This window comes from Neovison vison, chromosome 2 (assembly GCF_020171115.1).
Source record: "Neovison vison isolate M4711 chromosome 2, ASM_NN_V1, whole genome shotgun sequence".
Classification (NCBI taxonomy): Eukaryota; Metazoa; Chordata; class Mammalia; order Carnivora; family Mustelidae; genus Neogale; species Neogale vison.
Window position 1 is genome coordinate 103579171 of NC_058092.1, and position 18769 is coordinate 103597939.

General features: G+C 44.4%; 1 protein-coding gene across 1 annotated transcript; it reads right to left on the reverse strand.

The window, feature by feature from the left end:
• Window positions 1-383: 383 nt before the first annotated feature.
• On the reverse strand, window positions 384-12252 carry REG4 (regenerating family member 4). The gene is made up of 5 exons (XM_044236494.1): window positions 12186-12252; window positions 9386-9483; window positions 5682-5819; window positions 3991-4096; window positions 384-451 (listed from the first exon to the last, which is right to left on the reverse strand). The coding sequence occupies exons 1-5, from the start codon at window positions 12250-12252 to the stop codon at window positions 384-386; spliced, it is 477 nt and encodes a 158-aa protein (XP_044092429.1).
• Window positions 12253-18769: the final 6517 nt, after the last annotated feature.

The following is an 18769-nucleotide window of genomic DNA, read 5'->3' on the forward strand; positions in this document are numbered from 1 at the left end:
GAGAAAGGGCAGAGGGGTGCAGAAGCTGAAGGGGGCTGGAGGCTCATTCCTGATTCCTGAGGTTCCTCCTCCTGTCTTCAAACCTTTACCCCTGACCACCCAACTCCTGGCTACTTCACCAGTCTCCCCCCCACTCCGAGACAACCTGATGTGTGGAGGAGGAAAGCAGAGGACCATGGAGACACATCTCGGGGTGACTTTAGAGCTAGAAGCCACTGTCGTACCAGTGTTGAGGACTTGGCCCCTCATAAACCTAGAACAGTGAGTGCAGCCGGGGCCCCAGCTGCTATGTTTACTCTGAGATGACGGTGAGATGCAGCCAGCGCACGCACAGGGAAGGGGGCAGGGGCTTGCACGATGTGGGCACAGCCTCGAAGCTCATCCTATGGCCTGTATTTGCACACGAAGTGCTGGCGGTTGCTGCATTCACTGCTCTCCCAGGTCAAAAAATCTGTAAGACAATAAACAAGCAGTGAAATCCATCTGGATCTGCACTGCATGTACCCGCACCACCTGAGGGTTTTGCCCGGAACACCGGGGAAGTTACTGCCACGGTTCATTTCATGTGTCGCTGGGCTGGGGTGTGTTCCCGGGTGTCAGGACAAACACCAGTCTACATGTGGCTGTGAGGGATTTTTTTTTTAAGCTGGGATTAGTATTTAAATTAGTTGACTCTGAGTAAAGCAGACAACCCTCCATAATGAGGAGAATCATCCAGTGAAAAGACGGAGTTTCAAGGAGCAAAGAATTCTGTATCCAAAGTGCCTCCGATGCAGCACCATGAAGTGAGTGGCTGTGGGGGGTCTCTAGTTGCGGGGCCCGCCCTGCACACATCAACTCTGCCAGCCCAACGATTGCAGGATCCACATCCTTGAAAGGAATCTCTCTGCCTACATGTGCATCCTGTAACTTCTGTCTCTCTGGAGAACCAGACGGTCCTACCGGTATTCACTTTGTTCCCAGAAAGAAAAATGATTTAAATGTCAATTGCAGAAGCCCCATGCCAGCATCCTTTCAGAGGGAAGGCAGAGCTTGACACGAGTCCACAAAAAGTGGGCGTCCTTTGTGTTTGACACAGGGTGCTGTGAGGAGGTGACGGTGATTTCTCCAAAGTTCACAGCTGAGGCACTAAGCAGGGCCTGTTTGAAAATCAAAGAATTGGAAGCTGCAGAGCCAGTCACAGCCCACAGGCCGTCCCTTTATGAAGAAGAACCCAGAGCAAGGAGGAGGTGGTCTTTTGAAAGTGAAACATCTTTGAGGAGCGTTTCAGCTGTGGTCACGCCCAGAGTCGCTCAGTCACGGCGTGGTGTGTGCCGCACAGAGGGAGTCTGGACGTCTGCCTGCCTCTGACCTGCGGTTCCCGCCCTGGTGCCTCCTCCTTCCTCAACACCAGAGAAGCATGTGGAGGCAACCACAGCCCTCCCCTCCAGGTTGCAAGAACCATGAGCTTACCCAACACTGGGAGAAGCACCTCCCCTTGTACGTATTCAGATAATTTGTACTCCTGGTTTGCCCTTTTTATGGCGGGGCAACTGAGGCACAGAGAAGTAGGAAATCTGTTCGAGGTCACAGAGCTATATGGAGGAACTGGAATCCCACCCCAGGCATTCAAAATGCAGAGCCCATGATCTTGACCCCAACTCCAGTGGATATGAAATTTCTCTCTGAATAGTAACACCCTCATTATAGTTATTAAATGTGTCAGAGAGGACCAGTAGAAATGTCAGAAAGCACTGGAAAGTGCAATTTGCCAGAGTCATAAGAGAGTTCCACTGTGCTGCAGAAAGGGAGTCAGAGGGCGGGGAGAAGAACCAATGGGACAAAATGCCCCAGAAGGGTCATTCAGAATAGATAGAACAGAGGAACAAGTCCCGTCACACATGGGATGTGTGTGTGTGACTGTGTTTTGATGCATTAGTCTTACATTAGTCTTTTGAGTCTTAAAGAAAATATTCAGCCCCCGAGTTGGTGGGGCTAAATCTGTTAGACAAATATAAAATGACACTGATTGCACCAGGGGAAGGCTCTCTAAAATTCTCTCCTCCACCAGTTTCTCGCTAATCCTTGTTTTGTTCCTTGTGCTCTTCTGGCTTGAGCACTTCTGGCCACTCAGAGCTGGGCTGAACGAGCCCGGAAAAGGAAGAGTCTGAAAGATCAGTGTTCTCAGGAGGACGTCAGGTTTCTGGGTCCCACTCAAGTGGCTTCGTTCCTAGAAACTTGCCCCTGTGAACGTGGACCAATGGGAAAGACTTGGGTTTGAGAACTTGGTCCTGCTGAAATCTCAGTCAGGAGAAGGAGTCTGGAGGGTATCTGGTCCATGGCTTCCCCAAAGCTGGTCCAGCCTGCAGCCCTAGAGTTGCAGATATTGTAGGTCCAAAATGATGCCTAGATTTTGTATTTTAAAAGTGTTCCTCAATCGATTCTCCTTGGAGCTTCTTTAGAAGCACTTTTGGCAGCTACAGTTGTCCACTTTCACTTGGTTAACTCTAGTGATGAAATTCTCACTACTTCCTGGGGGTAGCCCATTTGATTTTTGGGTAGTGCTAATTGTTCAAAAAATTTTCCTTTAATTTAGACAGAAATCCACATTTTGTTGGCTTCTACCTATCGGTCTCACTTGTGTTTCTTCCATCTGGGCTGTCCTGAGTCTTTCACAGCAGTGGTTGTGTTCTCTGCAAGTCTGTGAGAAGTCCTTCCTCCATCTGTGAGGAGACCCTCTTATCAGGAAGGGTCTAGACTAGGCCTCAGAGTTTGTGCCTTCTGTCTACCATTCATCCTTTGCTGTAGGAAAGTTTTCCCGCTCTTTTTTGTGCACATAAGCTTTATTCCTCATACGAGAGCCACTGCCTCATGTCCCTGAGTCCTCCGTCCTGGCCTTTTCCAGGCCAACTTCCCGCCTGGAGGGGTGTCCTGGTGACACCTTGGGACCTTTTAAATCCACCGGGATGTTGTCTTTGGCATCAAGTAGCCTCTTTTATCTTTGATAATCTGTTTTCTTGTTTTACAACGGAGATCTTCCATACCACTTACCTGCTGTGGTTCTCAAATATGAGTGATTTTGCCCCTAAGGGACATTTAGCAATGTCTGGAGACATTTTTGGTGGAAACAACTTGTGGTGGGAGGGGCGGTTCTACTGACGTCTAATGGTTAGAGACCAGGGTATCCTAAACCTACGATGACAGCCTTCATTACGAAGAGTTACCCAGCCCCAAATGTCATAGGTCCAAAGGTCGAAAATTCTACATTATTTATTTATTTATTTTTAAAATTTGACAGAGAGAGATCACAAGTAGGCAGAAAGGCAGGCAGAGACAGAGGGGGAAGCAGGCTCCCTGTTGAACAGAGAGCCTGATGCGGGGCTCGATCCCAGGACCCTGAGATCATGACCTGAGCTGAAGGTAGAGGTTTAACCCACTGAGCCACTCAGGTGCCCCCAAAACTCTATTAACATAACAAGCAAGGAATGAAAGCAGACAAGAGAAAGAAGGAGACTCATATGAATTTGCTCAGCCTGCCTCTGAGGTTCTGGGCCCTGTACTTTGGGGACAAAACTCAGGGCAACAAACAAAAGGGCAGAATTCAGGCAAAGAGGAGGTCTCCTGGACACCCCTAACCATCAAGAAGCCGGCAAAGTGTCCTCTATTTTTGTACCTGGTAGTCTGGGTTTCCTACAGTGTGACATCTTTCTCACTCATGGCTTGAATATAGTAGGATTTAAAAATAAATGTATTAAGGGGAAAGTGAGTGGATTTAAAGAACGTATTAAGTAAATAACTGAACAGCTGGACCTTGGGTATGGCCATGGTTATGAAGTGGTCACAGCTGACTGAAGGTTGGTCCACCATGTCTGCGGCAAGACCGCTGCCCTGTAGAAACAGAGTCGCTGGTGCAGTTGGGGGGACGGGGAGTGGATTCCATTTTTGCTCTTACAGGTGAAGCGCAGGAGCTGCAATTCAGAAAGAGGCAACGGGCAGTGCAGGAGAACTTACCGGTCTTGGAGCTCATCTCTGCACAGTACTTGTTCCCACGCTGGAATGCTCCAGACCAGCTCCGGTATGTATCCAAGGCTCCATCAATCCACTGCCACTGCTGTCTCTGCCGATGACCAGAGATGGAAGACAGTCAGTCTGCAGGCCTCCCTGCTGGGCGCTCCCCTCCAGCCATTTGGAAACTTGTAAAAATGTGTCACTGCAAAAACTGGGGAAGCCCAGAAATGTGCACCAGAATGGAACATGGAAAACTCACCGCACTTAGTCAGTGAGAGGAAAATGCCAATGTTTTGGCCTATTTCCTTCTGGTGTAAACATTTTTCTGGATCACAGTATTTTTACATGTTAACATATGAGATGATCTTGAAAATACCTCTTCAGTGGTGCATCTTGCTTCCTAAACTTTTTTAGATGGTAATGATGTACTAGAATTTGCCTTAATTCTGATGATGATAGTTACATTGTTTCCAATTTACTCCCATTATAAAGAATACTGCCATGAACAACTTTGTTTCTGGAGCTGTTTCTGTACTTAAACTTACTTCTTAGGATAGAAACCCAGAAGCAGAATGAAGAGGTTAAAGGACATCATTTGTTGAGGGTACTGATATATATGGTCAAACTACTTTCCAAGCACTTTTCAGTTGTAGGAATTTAAATCCCCATCTACTGGACAATTTCTTTTTATCCCTAAAAATAGTAGGCATTAAGGGTAAGCTTAATAATTAATACATTGAATAATTAAGCAAAAGCTTTGTGATCTGACAAGTGAAGTTACATTGCTATTTTAACTTGCATTTCTTTGATAACTAGAGACATTGCACAATTTTTAAAGGGTTTTATGAGTTATTTACTCTCTTCAGTTATGAATGTAGAAAAGTAAATTACCAAAACAAATCTGGTATAAATAGATGTAAATATTTGTCTGGACTCTGAAGGACAGAGTTCTGATTGATAGCAATGTGAATACATAAAAATGTATAATGAATTGTATAAAATACTGGCAACATCTATGGCAAAGTTTTGGCAAGAAACAGGAGATTTCTTCTTGCGTTTCTGATGTCTGCTTGGGTTAATGATAGAAGTGCCACGAAGAATCTGTAAACTGCAGGTCCCACATACCTCTGCAACCAGCCCAAAGACCTCACATGCCATTCTTTACAAGGAGGTAGTGATGGAACGTGAAACAAGGGCCCAGTGAAAAAAGTTATGGATGACATAAAAAACACAGTAACATCTAGGAAAAAGCTTGGCTGAAAGTTCCTAACTTTAACTCAAGATCTAATGAGTATTATTAAGCTGGGGTCCCCTAACAGTGGTGTGTGTGTGCATGTGTGCATGTGTAGTGTGTGTGTGTGTGTGTATACACACATACATAGGTATATATACCTATATATACTTACAAACTGTTTTTAAGGCTCTGAAAAGCAGGTCATGGAATGTTCTAAGATTTGGAAGGAATTTATTTAGATAGAAGTTCTATAAAACGATGCCACAGAGGGCATTTCCTCCACAGAGGGACAGAAGGGAGACCCACAGCTTGAGGCTTTGGCCTCTATGGATCGGAGGCAGTGGCTGAAGGAGACCCATAACCCACGCCCCTGTCAGTAGGGCTGGAGGCCATTTCCCAGGCTAGGGACTATCTATCCAGCTTTCTGCAGGGGGCCTCTGTGGGCCAAGTCTGAGGTTACCTTTTCTGGGTCGTGCAGGCCGATCCATACAGGCTGGATTCTTTGGTAGTCACGTATGTAGTTCGCTACCATGGAGGCTTCGTTTTCATTCTGGAGAGACGCCAGGTGGGCTCCGTTTCCATAGGACTGACACTCGATCTGTGGGCCGGATGTAGTGCTCATCACCTCTTGAGTTTTAAAAGCGTCATCCTCACCCCAGAACCCCAGGGCACCAAGCGACAGGGAGTGCGCAGCCCCACCTGCTCCAGAAGTTGAGATCTACACCCCGTGATTCTGCCTGTCTCCAGAGGAGAAAACACAATTGCCCCAAGCGTGGAGTCTCAGAGGAAGAGGCAGCTGGAGGCAAGGTCGTGAGCTTTAGGGTCCGTGGACGTGCCTGGGGTCCTCCTGGTCTTGCCTCAAGTTACTGTATGTGACCTTGGCAAGTCACATGACCTCTCTGAGGCTCACAATGCTTATCTGTCAAGTTGAAGAAATAAATCACTCTGCTACGCAATGGACTTGTGGAGGGAAAAAATGGCTATAATTAAATATTCTAATTCTGCATTTCAACAAACCTAAGAAATCACTGATTATAAAATGTGCCCTTCGTTTCATGTTCCACTAGAAAAGAAAGAGAGAAAAAGTCAGTGCCACTTTCTTTAAGGGAACACTGATTTCGGAGGTGTTTAGACGTGATAAGGATGCGTCTCACACCAGAGAGAATAGGGCAGTGCTCTTCATGGAGCACCTCCAAAATGATGAACACCTCAACACGCTACCCCCATTGAAGCTTCACGCCGATCTCAGGAAGTAGAACCCACCTGTAGTTTATGGTGGAAATGCATGATCAGAAAAGGGTGTCAGACTGAGTTGCCCAAGAAAAGAGCCCCAGTCTACATAACTCCCAAGTTCGATGTCCATTCTATTTTACATCATTTATTATTTATTAAATTATTATGAAATGATTCTGGCTCTATCTTGCACAAGAAGAGTACATTGTAAATTGTAAACAGTGTTCTGTACATTATCTTTATCTGGTACCCAGATAAGGAATAGTGTGGATTGTCCAAAAATCTGTGATGCTCCCTCCAGGAGTGGGGAGATGCCTCAGATATTGGTTTAGAATTGAAGATCCCGTGTTCATGACTTTCTGATTCTAGATGAATGTGCCCGTCTGTTTGCTTGTCCTGAGCAGTAGCCACAGGATTTAATCTAGTTGGGGTTTTGAGTATCTTCATCCCAGTTAAACCAGACCAGGGGCTGGTGTGGGAGCGTGGGACTATCTTATCTCTCTGTTGCAACTTTTTAAAACTCAGCTCCAGACCCAAGTTTGTTTTACTGCCGTATGTCTTTTTTGATCCCAAATTCTTGTTCTTCAAAGATGCTGCCTTCATTCCTATGCAAGAGAACGTGATCTGGATTTTTCTTATCACTTCCTGAATGATAATCCCCTTTTGTTTCAGGTATTGGATGGAAGACGTGGCATAACCGTTCCCTAACCGGAAACTTACTGTTCAGTTAAATAAGACAAACTTTTACATGTACGTGTCTTATAGCTAGATAGAGATACCCACTTATTTCATGCTCTTTGGGGGTTGTGTTACAGGAGATGCCTACATGGTAAAACTTAATTTAATACAACGTAACTGGATTAAAACATGGCTTTGGCTGTGGTTGCTATTCCAGTGCTTCCCTTTGGTATCCTGCTCATGATGAGATGTGGTTAGAGTTGAGTGTTTTTGCTGGCCTCCCATTTGCCAACCACTTCACAACACCAGAATGCTTCCAGACCCCTAACTTCATTTGACTTTTGAACTTGGGAGGCATGGAAGTCAGAGAACCAGTCAACATTTACTGAGATTGCCAGTCACCAGGGATTCCTGGGACAGAAGGGAAACGGGCTCCAAGTGGTTCAGTGAGCTTTTCCTCCAAGTTCCAACTCCTGTTAGGGAGGGAATTTGGCCTGGAACCCAGACCTCTCTGCCTCTCGTGTCCGAGATCAGATGTACCCACCATTTTCATGGTCCCCTTCACACCAGGACTCTCAAGAACTGAGATCGACCCTCAGTACTGGCAACTAGTCAAGCTAGCCGCAGTGGCCATGGTAAAGTTTTCCAGCACTTTCTCTGCATTCTGATCAGGAGTAACCGGTTAATTCTGCTAAGGCCCCAGATCAATCGTGTAGACTGTTTTTGTCTTGAGAACCTCAACTGAGTACTTAGCATGTGTCATAGGCTCTTTGAAGTTATTTTAAGGAATCCTTCTGAGAAGCCCATGGGGTGAATTGTCATCCCCATTATAAAACAAGAAAACCAGTCAAGTGAGGTATGACTTAACTTTGTAAGGCACTGTTAGGATTGAAACTCATGTCTGTTTTACTCCCAAGTCCTCCAGGTTTCTTCCCCTTTGTGTTGGCAGAATTCGTGTTGGAATCTCTGGAGACAGGCAGAATGGGTGGCCTTCCAAGATTTCTTCCAGTTGCTTCTCAAGAATTGAGGAAAAGTTCATTGCTCTCCACCAGCTTTCTTTCATCGAACAGTGTCTGGGAAACCTCTTCTTCATTTAGTGTTCTCTCTCTCTCTTTCTTCCTCTCTCTCTCTCTCTCTGTAACTATAATGCACGTAAGCCCAGAAAGCATTGCATTGGGGCTGAATTCCCTGGGTTTGTTCCACTAGTTACTCTGGGTGTGACCTTGGAAGAGTTAGTCATGATCACACTGCATGGAAATGTTCTGTTTAAATACCACACAATCTTGCACTGGTCCTGCACTTTTTTTTTTTTTTAAGAATTTATCCATTCATCTAACAGATGGAGATCACAAGTAGGCAGAGAGGCAGGCAGAGCGGGGGGAGGGGGGAAAGCAGGCTCCCTGCTGAGCAGAGAGCCTGATGTGGGGCTCGATCCCAAGACCTTGGGACCACGACCTGAGCTGAAGGCAGGTCCTAACCTACTGAGCCACCCAGGCATCCCAATCCTGCACTTTTAAGGCCACAAATGACTTTGTATCCCTAATAGCTATCACTTGGTAAGTGCTCTGTCATTGCTGAGTTAGTTATATACAGAATTCTGAGGCCATTCTGGGCCCGGGTCACACCACATTTTCCCATAAGGTGCCCCCAACTAATCACATCAGTTCAACAACCACAACCCAGAGAGACAGCAGCATGGGCTCCCCACAATCCTCTGAGGTAAAGTGGCTACTTGGGTCTCTTCTAGACAAAGCCTCAGTGAAACAAAACCAGTCCATTTGTGGGTGGTGTAGACAGTGAAGCCTTCCATTTGTTTAGTCTGCTTCCCTTTCTGTCAGGGGTTTCTGAAGACCATGCCCCAGGCCTGCCTGCACCCTGGTCTTTCTGGTAAATCAGGTACAGCAATTCAATGATTCTTTCTAAATGTCTTTATCTTCTCATTCTCCTGTTTGTGTATTTCTGTCCTTCCTCTGGACAGTGACCTCCTTGAGGGTAATGGCTGTTTCTTGTTCATTCTTATGTCTTGACAGTCCATCTAGGGTCTGGGCATAGAGCACAGGCCCCAGCAATGCTTTGAGAACTGAATGAGAAGAACATGCCACCTCCTTCTCCCCATTTCAGCAGCCCCGTGACTCCTCAGAATGTCTCCTCAGAAGGACCCTTAATTCTGAGTCACATGAGACTCAGAATTAAGGGTCTGGGTGGCCCCTGGCTTGAGAGGTACCTGTCCAAGCATGGGGCAGGATTTCTTACCTCAGCCTCAGACCAGCTCCTCAGTTTCCGGAAGTATCCATAGCAGTTAGACATGTAGTAAAACCATCCAGGAGCACAGCTGGGTCTCATGAGGATTTCTGCAGAGACATCAAAGGGCATCACAAATTAGGACGGCACAAACAATCACGTCCCACCCTGTGAAGTTTCCAGAATGATGGGGAGGCTGGGTACCCTGAGGAAGGACCCTGCCACGCTCCCCAGACTTTGTGCCATTAATCTTTCTTTCAGCCTTCCCCAAAGGGAACTATGGTCTTTATAAGGCTAAGTGCGCATTGGAGAAAAAAAGGAGACAACTGGATTCTTTGAGGATCACTGGACACTCGTTCTGAACTGGGAGACTGATTCCAGGAGACTCAAAAAATCTCTGTGGTCTGTCAGAGCAGAGCTTAGGGAGGTTCAGGTGACCATGGAGTTTTAGCTGGGAGTTTGTCGGCAGGCCTGGTGGGACCCTCAGCCCACCCTGTGATTTTTTTCCCGGTTATGGAATGCATCATTGGAACAGACATACTCAGCAACTGGCAGAATCCTCACTTTGGTCCTAAGGTCCAACAGCCACAATTCGAGGCAGCAACCAGAGTGGACTAGGGGCATAAGTTGGCAGTTTTAGGCATTACAAGGAAGGAGTGGTGTTTTGGGCCAGAGGGACACAGGACAGGTTAGATGGCAACTTGGACAGAATCGAAGATGGGTGAGCTGGGCTGTGAGTCAGTAGTGAAGGGGCATGTTAGGCCAAGGGGGTGAGCAGAGGAATGGGGGCAGAAGCTCACAAGATGTGCAGAGCAAGAGTGAACACTGAAGTTTGCCTTAAGTAGAGGGGATCTTTCAGACAAGCACGGTGGAAAGGAGAAGGGGAATCATTAGGCCTGGAAGCTAAGGGAACTGTGACAGAGAGAAGCACAATCTCTTCCTGCTAGTTGCCTTAGTGAGGGGGCCATGTCACCGTATCTGAAGGTTTAAGAAGCAAGGAGATGACTGGCAATGCAGAGGGCCTAGATGATAAAGGGAATGCTAGGCTAGTGCGTTTGGGCTTCATGACCCTGTGGCTGTGCTCCAAGGCTAGACATGAGTGCAGGGCTCCTCCTGCTCCTAAGAGGATGTCCACAGATTGTTGTTGTCACACAGTGAGCCTTTCATCTCTCCCCACTCAAATGACACCCCCATCCCTTGTTTGCCCCATTCTTCTGTTCTATTTCATCCGTGCCTATAAATCCTTAGGGACTAACTATGCTTTTTTTTTTTAAGATTTTATTTATTTATTTGAGAGAGAGAGAGTGCACGGGAAAGCACGAGAGGGGGGAGGGTCAGAGGGAGAAGCAGACTCCCTGCTGAGCATAGAGTCTGATGCAGGACTTGATCCTGGGATTCCCAGATCAGGACCTGAGCGGAAGGCAGTGGCTTAACCAACTGAGCCACCAGGTGCCCAGACTTCCTATGCTTTTCGATAAGCTTCCTATCTGGCTAGCACGGAGGGCTCTAGTGACCTAGCCCCACAGCCTTATGCAGCTGGATCTTCCTATGCAGCAATCCCAGAAAGTCTCTACAGCGGGGAGCAGGATCTGTAGAAGAGCCGTGTAGTGACCGGTGGGCATGTCCTGGTTCTATCACCTCTGAGGGACAGAAACCAGAGAGCTTTAGTGAAGTCCTAGAGCAGGGCGATTGGTTTCTCACTCACAGGGTTTAGCTTGGATGAATTTCAAGTCCCTGCAGGGCAGCCAGAACCAGAAACAACAGGAATCTAACTCTCTGGTTAGGTGGCTCCATAGGAGGGCTTGGGGGCTGCTTCTTTCATACTCTTGCATGGCTCAGAGAAAGTGGCTGAATCCCCCAGGTGCGGAGCAGCCATAAAGATTGAGAGAACTGGTGGCAGGCAGTCGGTGTGGGGTAGAGGGCAGAGAGCCTTTGGGCAGAAATGGGGCTAAGGCAAGGACCACAGACCTTGAGCCACGGACACCCATGAGGCCTGAAGAACACTGCTTCTCTTCCTTTGTCCTCCCAGTGCATCTCCCCTTGGCCAAAGTATTCCCCAGGTTATATACATGCTCAGGCATGGTTTTCCTCACAGAGCCACATGGGACTATGAAAGGCACCCCAGACTGGGAGCCAGAATATCGTGTAATCTTGCTATGTGATCTTGGGCAAGTCCTGACTTCCTTTGGGCCCCAGCTTCTTTGTAAACAGAACAAAGGCATTATACAAGATGTGCCCACATTCCATTTCTTTCCATTTCAGATGTTCTATGATATGTATTATTAGCTCATGTGTATAGTTTTCTTCCCGCTTTCTCTGCTGGAAGATCTTAGGGTATTGATTCCTACCTTGTTGACATGTTACTTTGTACTTGATGCTGGGTCTACATGGGTGTAGGACCCATCTCTCCAATGAGGCTTTAAGTCCCTTGCAAACCAAAATTGCTGGTATGTTCAAATGGGAAAACGATGCAGGAATGTTGGGGAGCTCTAATGCTAGTTCTCGCTCACCAACTGCTAGGTGACAGATGCTTTAAATACATTATCTCCACCCTTCACCAGAAACTTGTAAAATAATGATCATAACTGACATTGAGTTGATAATTTCTCTATGGCTCACAACCACACGAGGTTGGATTTGTTTGATTCTACAGTCCTTGTGATTTTCCCCACATGACCTTGTCCTTCGTTCCTGTCTTTGATATCTATTGCCTGTGGCACCTAAACATCATGTGGGACGAGTGGAGGGCTGAGCCAGTGTGCTGCATGAACACTGGCTGTCAGCTCACTTCCAGTGAATGACTGATACTCACCTCCCAGGACTTCAGTGCTGGCTACGCAGCTCAGCAGTAGGAACAGACGCATGCTTTGGGGGGTCATCTTCCTCTTCTCTGGGGAAGCTGAAGTGCTTCGGAAACCTCTCCTGTAAGGGTCTCAGAGACCTTGTAAGTTTTCCCTCGAAGTTCCTGGATTTGCTTGAATCTGCAATCTGAACACAGTGGGTGAGACAGACCCAGGAATTTAGATGGCAAATCACATATGGAGGAAAAAAAACCAATTTTCTGGATGAACCCAGATTATTCAATCAAGGGACTCTCAAGATAACTGTAGAGATTAGGGGTATTTAATCTATGTCACCTGCAAGGCCTCTGGTCCAGCGCCAGAGACCTAACTGTGTTGGGTTGAAGAGTTTAGTAGTCTGGAAGAAGGCATTTGGTCCATTGCGAAGAGCCTACTCCTGCTATTCTCAGAAGGACCAGAAGAGGGCGCCTAAGGCACGCTTTCGCACAGATGGGGCAATAATGGACTTTCTATTGAGTCAACTCAATCAAATCAAGTCGGTCCCAAGAGCGAATTTGTCTATGTTAGCATTAAAAGGGCATATATGGTCCAATACCCACATTTTACAGATGAGAGGACCTGAGGTCTATGGGTATTAAGTGGCTTGTTCCTTGTCACACAGCTACAACAAGATACCCTGACTCCAGGCAACCCTTTTTCCTTTACGCTTAGGTGATAACCACATTTTTTTTTTTTTTAAAAGAAAATGACTTTATTATCTTCCCCATCACCAGACAGTACATGAACTATTAAAAGATCCGTGACAAACTGGAAAATAGGACGTAAATTCTATCTCCCAGAGATAAACAATTTAGTGAGTAGCTTATGGACATCTTTCTATGTACATATGTCTATGTGTTGGTTTGTGTAGCATTTTATATAAATCGACTCATAGAATTCTGATACCTGGTTTTGTTGCTCAGAAACTGATCAACTGTAATGAACCTTCTTCCCCTTGAATAACTATTATGCAGTTTTGGTTCTCTCTTTAGTATAAATGTATGTACACAGGGCTGTGACTTCACAGAATGTGCACGTTGTCACAATGATACCCTTAGCTAAAATACCTTCTGGATGGGCTGTTCCATACATTCCAGTAACAGCACATAGACAGCAATGCTGGTTCCCCCAGACTTCAAGGAACACCCAATTTATCCTTTTCTTGCTAATTTTGGCATAAGAAAAATCTCACTGGCTAGTATTTTAAAAATATTCATAATTATATTACTTAAATTAATAATTTAAAAAATTTTCAAGATATATAAAAAGTTGAAGGTCCTCTTTATATAATGATTGATTAGATTTTTAAATTTTTTTGGTTAAATTTTTGGTTTATACCTTTGCACATTTTTCCTGTTTGACTGTTATCTTTTTTCTCAGAAATCTTTAGGGCCATTTTTGTGCATTTTTGTCTTTCATATATTATCAATATTTTAATATTAATACCTTAATATTAATTTTAAATATTTTATATTAAATATTTTAATATTAATACTAAAATAGTTTGTATTTCTTTTTAAATTTAATTTTGTTTTTTCCACGTTCCAAGATTCTTTTTTTGTATCTTTTGTCACACTGAAAATTTCAAAAATTGTCATATTTACCTTCTCTTTTAAACATTTGGACTTTATATCAGAAAAATGTGTCATTACCATCCACATAAGATTAAAATATCTACCCATATTCTCTTTTATTTTCGTCCATCTGGTATTTATTTTAGTGTAAGCATATGATTGGGTCCAAGATTTTTTCCTAAAAATTATTAGGATTAATTATCTAATAATTATCTAATTAATTATCTAATAATTAAAATTATTAGAATTAAGATTCATTGAATCTTCCCTTGAGCATGCTTTATGATCCAACAATCAGAATACATATTCTAACTATCAAATAATAGATTGCGTAAGAGGAATGATGGAACATAATGTTCAGACTTTCCTGGATAATCTACACAGGTCCATGTAAGCAGTCCGATACAGTGTGAGTAAAGAAGAAAACCAAACGACGAAGATTTGATGGACCCCCGCTCCCAAGCATTTTCCATCATTGTATTAGCCGTGCACTTCTCTAACGAACCTCCCTTCAGAAGGTGATGGAGGTATGTTCAATGTTCTCCAGCCCCCTTAAGACACAAACAGCAAGGACTTCTCTGTCCAACCAACAATCTGGGGGGAAGGGAGGTAGAGCATCTTTTGAATAACCCGTAAGTGGATCTTAACAAACTGACATTCATTGGATATTCACATGTCACCTAATCTAATCATAACGAGGCTGCCTTGTAGTTATCATTAACTTATTTTACACATGAAAACACACTTCATTGAGATTAAGGAACTCTCCCAAAGTTTCACAGCTGCTAGATTTCACAGCCAGGATTTAACCCGGTGCTGACACCAAAGGCAACGCTCTTTACAGACAGAGAAGAAAGAAATGCATAGTTCAAGTAGAAAAAACCAGCAGCACAAAGCATAACTAACATCATTAGACCCAGAGCTTGTCATTTCTGGCCCAGCGAAAAGCTGGTAGAAGAAAACAGATGTTCAAAGAAAGCCTTCTGCCCTCAAACGTGTGGCGATTACCTGGTCAGCCCTCAAGGCTCTGAGGACCCCTGCCTTCTTCGGTGTCCTGAGAGATCCCAGGCAGTTTCTTGAGTTCTTATATCTTCTTGCTTCCGGAATTATGTGGCCCTTGCTTTAATCATAGAGCAATAGTACTGCTTGAAGTAATAACCCATCCATAAAAGTCTTATCTGTAGTCAAAGTGAATGCGTGAGAGAAGGCTTGAGAATGAATTAAATAGAAAGAACCCCTCCTTATTTGTAAATAGTCCTTCCACCTTATCGAAACTGACGACATCCTGTAATCTGTTAGAAGACAGTCTTCTCTCCCCGTATTTACCTTTTTTAACTCTGTCAATCTTTTTTTTTTTTTTTAAGATTTTATTTATTTATTTGACATAGAGAGAGAGAGCACGCACAAGCCGGGAGAGCAGCAAGCAGAGGGGTGGGAGAAGCAGGCTTCCCGCTGAGCAGGGATTCTAACTCAGAGCTGGATCCCAGGACCCTGGGATCATGACCTGAGCCAAAGGCAGCTTCTTAACCAAGCCACCCAGGCGCCCCTTCTGTCAATCTTTTTATCTCTTTCTACTGTCAATTTCCTTATTTTCTCTTTCCTTTCTTTAAAGATGCCCCACTTCAGCTCTGGAGAATCAGGATGTGTCTATCTTTGCGGAAATGATTGGCCACCAGGCCTGGATATAAGTTTATGCGCCTCTGGGGTGTGCTTGAGGGGTCCATACAGACTTTCCTCCTTAAGACACCAACCCCATCCACCTCAGCATGCACCCCATTCCTCAAACACCTGTTTTAGCTCCTTCTCCTTATTCCTCAGGAACAAGGCACTGAAATCTTGACCTAATGGAGGGCACTTATGCCAAAATAGCTTACAGTGATGCAATAATTTACCATACAGTCTTTCCACCTGAGTCATTACCTGAGCTCCTAACAGAATCCCCGGGACTGACATAGGACATATACCCCCATTTCTCATGGAAGAAACTTGATGTTAAGAGAGAGTAGAGAGCCTGCTCAATCAGGATCATCATACTGGTCAGTGGTGGAGCTGGACCTTGACCTCTGGCCTTCTCTGTTTCCTCACTCACACAGTCTAATGAAGAAAATAGCCTATTTGAAAAGGCAACACCATTTCCTCCTCTGGTGTAGGTAGCAAAAAATTAAACTACATTGAAGGTGTTGGAGCTCTTTCAACCTCAACGGACTAGAACGTTAAGGCTGGGAAGGATAACAGGATTTCTCAAGTCCTGGGCTCTTGCTCTACCAGTGAGGAACCTGAGGCCCAGAGAAGCCCCAGGACTGACTCCATACACACAGCTAGTTCAGAGTACAGCTGGCATCAGAAGCTGGGCTTTCTTCCTCTCAGCTCAAGGTTCTTTGTAAATGCTACTCGGGCTTTTTGCCATCAGGTTTTTCCAACCTGTGTATACATCCATGGCAGGGCAAGAGAAAGTCATGTTTCCATGGTGTACAAAGTGTACAGCAGAGAACCTCAGCTGTTCTGATGATGCTCTGGGGAAAGAACACAGGGCCTGGCTTCTGGTGGATGTGGGTTCAGGTCCTACTCCTGTTACCTACTTGCTGCGGAACATTCTGCGTGCTCCTGAACCTCTCTGCGCCTCAGTTTCCTAACTGTATGTGGTAGGATATTACCAGACGAATTTTGTTTTTTACACTACCTGTTAAACACAGCCTTTTCCCCTTTAGGCAGCTGGGTGGGAATCATCATTGCTTCCTGACACAACAAAGAACAAAGATATTAATTCCAAGCCTTTTGAGTTCAAAAGCGCTGGTCTAGATGCAAGAGAGAAAAGTTTTGACAAAATCTATGCCCAAGGAGATTTCCCAACCCCCAACCCTCACTCTGCTAGCTTCATGTCAAAATTCATGTTAAAATTTATAAAAATTTTAAAGTCTTGAGATGAAAGAGAAAAGAGAAGGAGATGAGACAAGAGGATTAAAAGCTCCTAGGACTTTAAGAAATCTTACAGTGAATCTCCCCCATTAGTTAGCTCCAAGAAAGGACATTGAAGGAACAACATAAAACTCTGGAATGTAAGAATACAGAGGGCTCAAGAACTATCTGAACTGAAAAGGGCCTTTAGAATACTGAACAGAAACATTTGGAATTTTTCTAGATGTAGGCACATCATACATGAAATTTAGAGAACCCTAAAATGGCAAATGAGCAATTCCCTCCCATACTAGGATCAGAATAGCAACATACCAGAGTAATAAAAATGGAAGGGAAATAAAAACAAACAAACAAATAAATGAAATATATAAATAAAAATTAACAAATAAATAAATAACATAAAAATAAATAAAAAGTGTGAAAGGAAACAACTTTCAACCCAGAACTATATTCCCACCCAAACACTCAATGAAGGAGGTGAGCATGAAATTCAGACAAGTGAAAATTATAAAAATTTAGAAAGGATATTGTCCACAGTCTGCTACTGAGATTACTGCTCAAGCATGTCTTTTGGAAAAAAATAAAATAATCCCTGAAGAAGAGAATGTGGTACAATAAAGAGATAGGTATTGATGTTAAATAAGAATTCTAATGTTTAGAATAGGATTCATAGTGACTTTTAGTTTTTCTTCTTAATACAAGTTGGGTCTAAAATATCAGACAATGACAACAGGAATTAAGAGTTTGGAGTAAAATTTAAAATTTCATTTCTAAGGTCTGGTGCTAGTTAAATTTACTTGATTAGAAAATTTTCATTTGAGGGGCACCTGGGTGGCTCAGTGGGTTAAAGTCTCTGCCTTCGGCTCAGGTCATGACCCCAGGGTCCTGGGATCGAGCCCCACATCGGGCTCTCTGCTTCTCAGGGTCTGCTTCCCTCTCTCTCTGCCTGCCTCTCTGCCTACTTGCAATCTCTCTCTGTCAAATAAATAAATAAAATCTTAAAAAAAAAAAGAAAATTTTCATTTGAGAAGACCTGAGTGGTACGGTCAGTTAAGCCTCTGATTCTTGGTTTCTGCTCAGGTCATGATCTCAGGGTCCTGATACTGAGCCCTGTGTCAGGGTCCAGGCTCAGTGCAGAGTTTGCTTGAGATTCCCTCTCCCTCTCACTCTGTCCGCCCCCTCAAATAAAGAAGTACATCTTTAAGAAAAAAAAGAGAAATTTTTCATTTGAGTCTGTGTATTTCCAGAATACAATTTATACAATGCACACTTGATGTTGTTACATTTATGAGGAAATAGTAAAATTGAGCCCTTCCTCTATCCAAATTTTTAGGACAGCAGGAAAAACCTTCCCGTCTTAGCCCCTTTTGTGACTCTGGTCTCTGGCACTGGGGCTGACTCTACTCACATCTGACCACCATCAACACCCCATCAGTATTTCCTGGAAACCACGCAAGGTCATGCCTCTACGCCTTTTTCCGTGTCATTTTTTTTTTTAAGATTTTATTTATTTATTTGACAGAGAGAAATCACAAGTAGGCAGAGAGGCAGGCAGAGAGAGAGAGAGGGAAGCAGGCTCCCTGCTGAGCAGAGAGCCCGATGTGGGACTCGATCCCAGGACTCTGAGATCATGACCTGAGCCGAAGGCAGCGGCTTAACCCACTGAGCCACCCAGGGGCTGCAATACTCTTCTTTTTTATTTGTTTGGTCATGTTTATTTGTCTTTTAATTAATTAATTCAACAAACCTTTAATGTAATTAAGTGCAAGGATCCTGGGTAGGGGGATAGGTGCTGTGGGGACGACAAGAGGTAAGAAAAAGATCACCAGTCTGGTCCCCAGCTAGCTTGGTTTGGTTCCCGACTTGAAGCTTCTCCTTATTCTACTCTTGGACAGCAGAGATGCCTCTCTTGTGCTCGCAGACCACATGCTTATATTTAAATTCTATTTTCTGCCTGTCTTCCTGATCAATCTTTAAGCGACTTCGAGTCTGAGATCACACCAACTCATCTCCACAATCTTATGCTCAGGAGGTTTTAGTGCTAAACTGACCAATACCTAAGAAAG

What these genes read in the sequence shown, in the direction of transcription:
- REG4 (XM_044236494.1), bottom strand. Translation starts at nt 12,252, where the DNA reads ATGACCCCCCAAAGCATGCGTCTGTTCCTACTGCTGAGCTGCGTAGCC. An exon ending in GGAGCTGGTCTGAGGCTGAG is followed by an intron (nt 5,820 to 9,385) that starts GTAAGAAATCCT and finishes TCCGGCCCACAG; the next exon opens with ATCGAGTGTCAGTCCTATGG. An exon ending in GCCTGCACGACCCAGAAAAG is followed by an intron (nt 4,097 to 5,681) that starts GTAACCTCAGAC and finishes GGTCATCGGCAG; the next exon opens with AGACAGCAGTGGCAGTGGAT.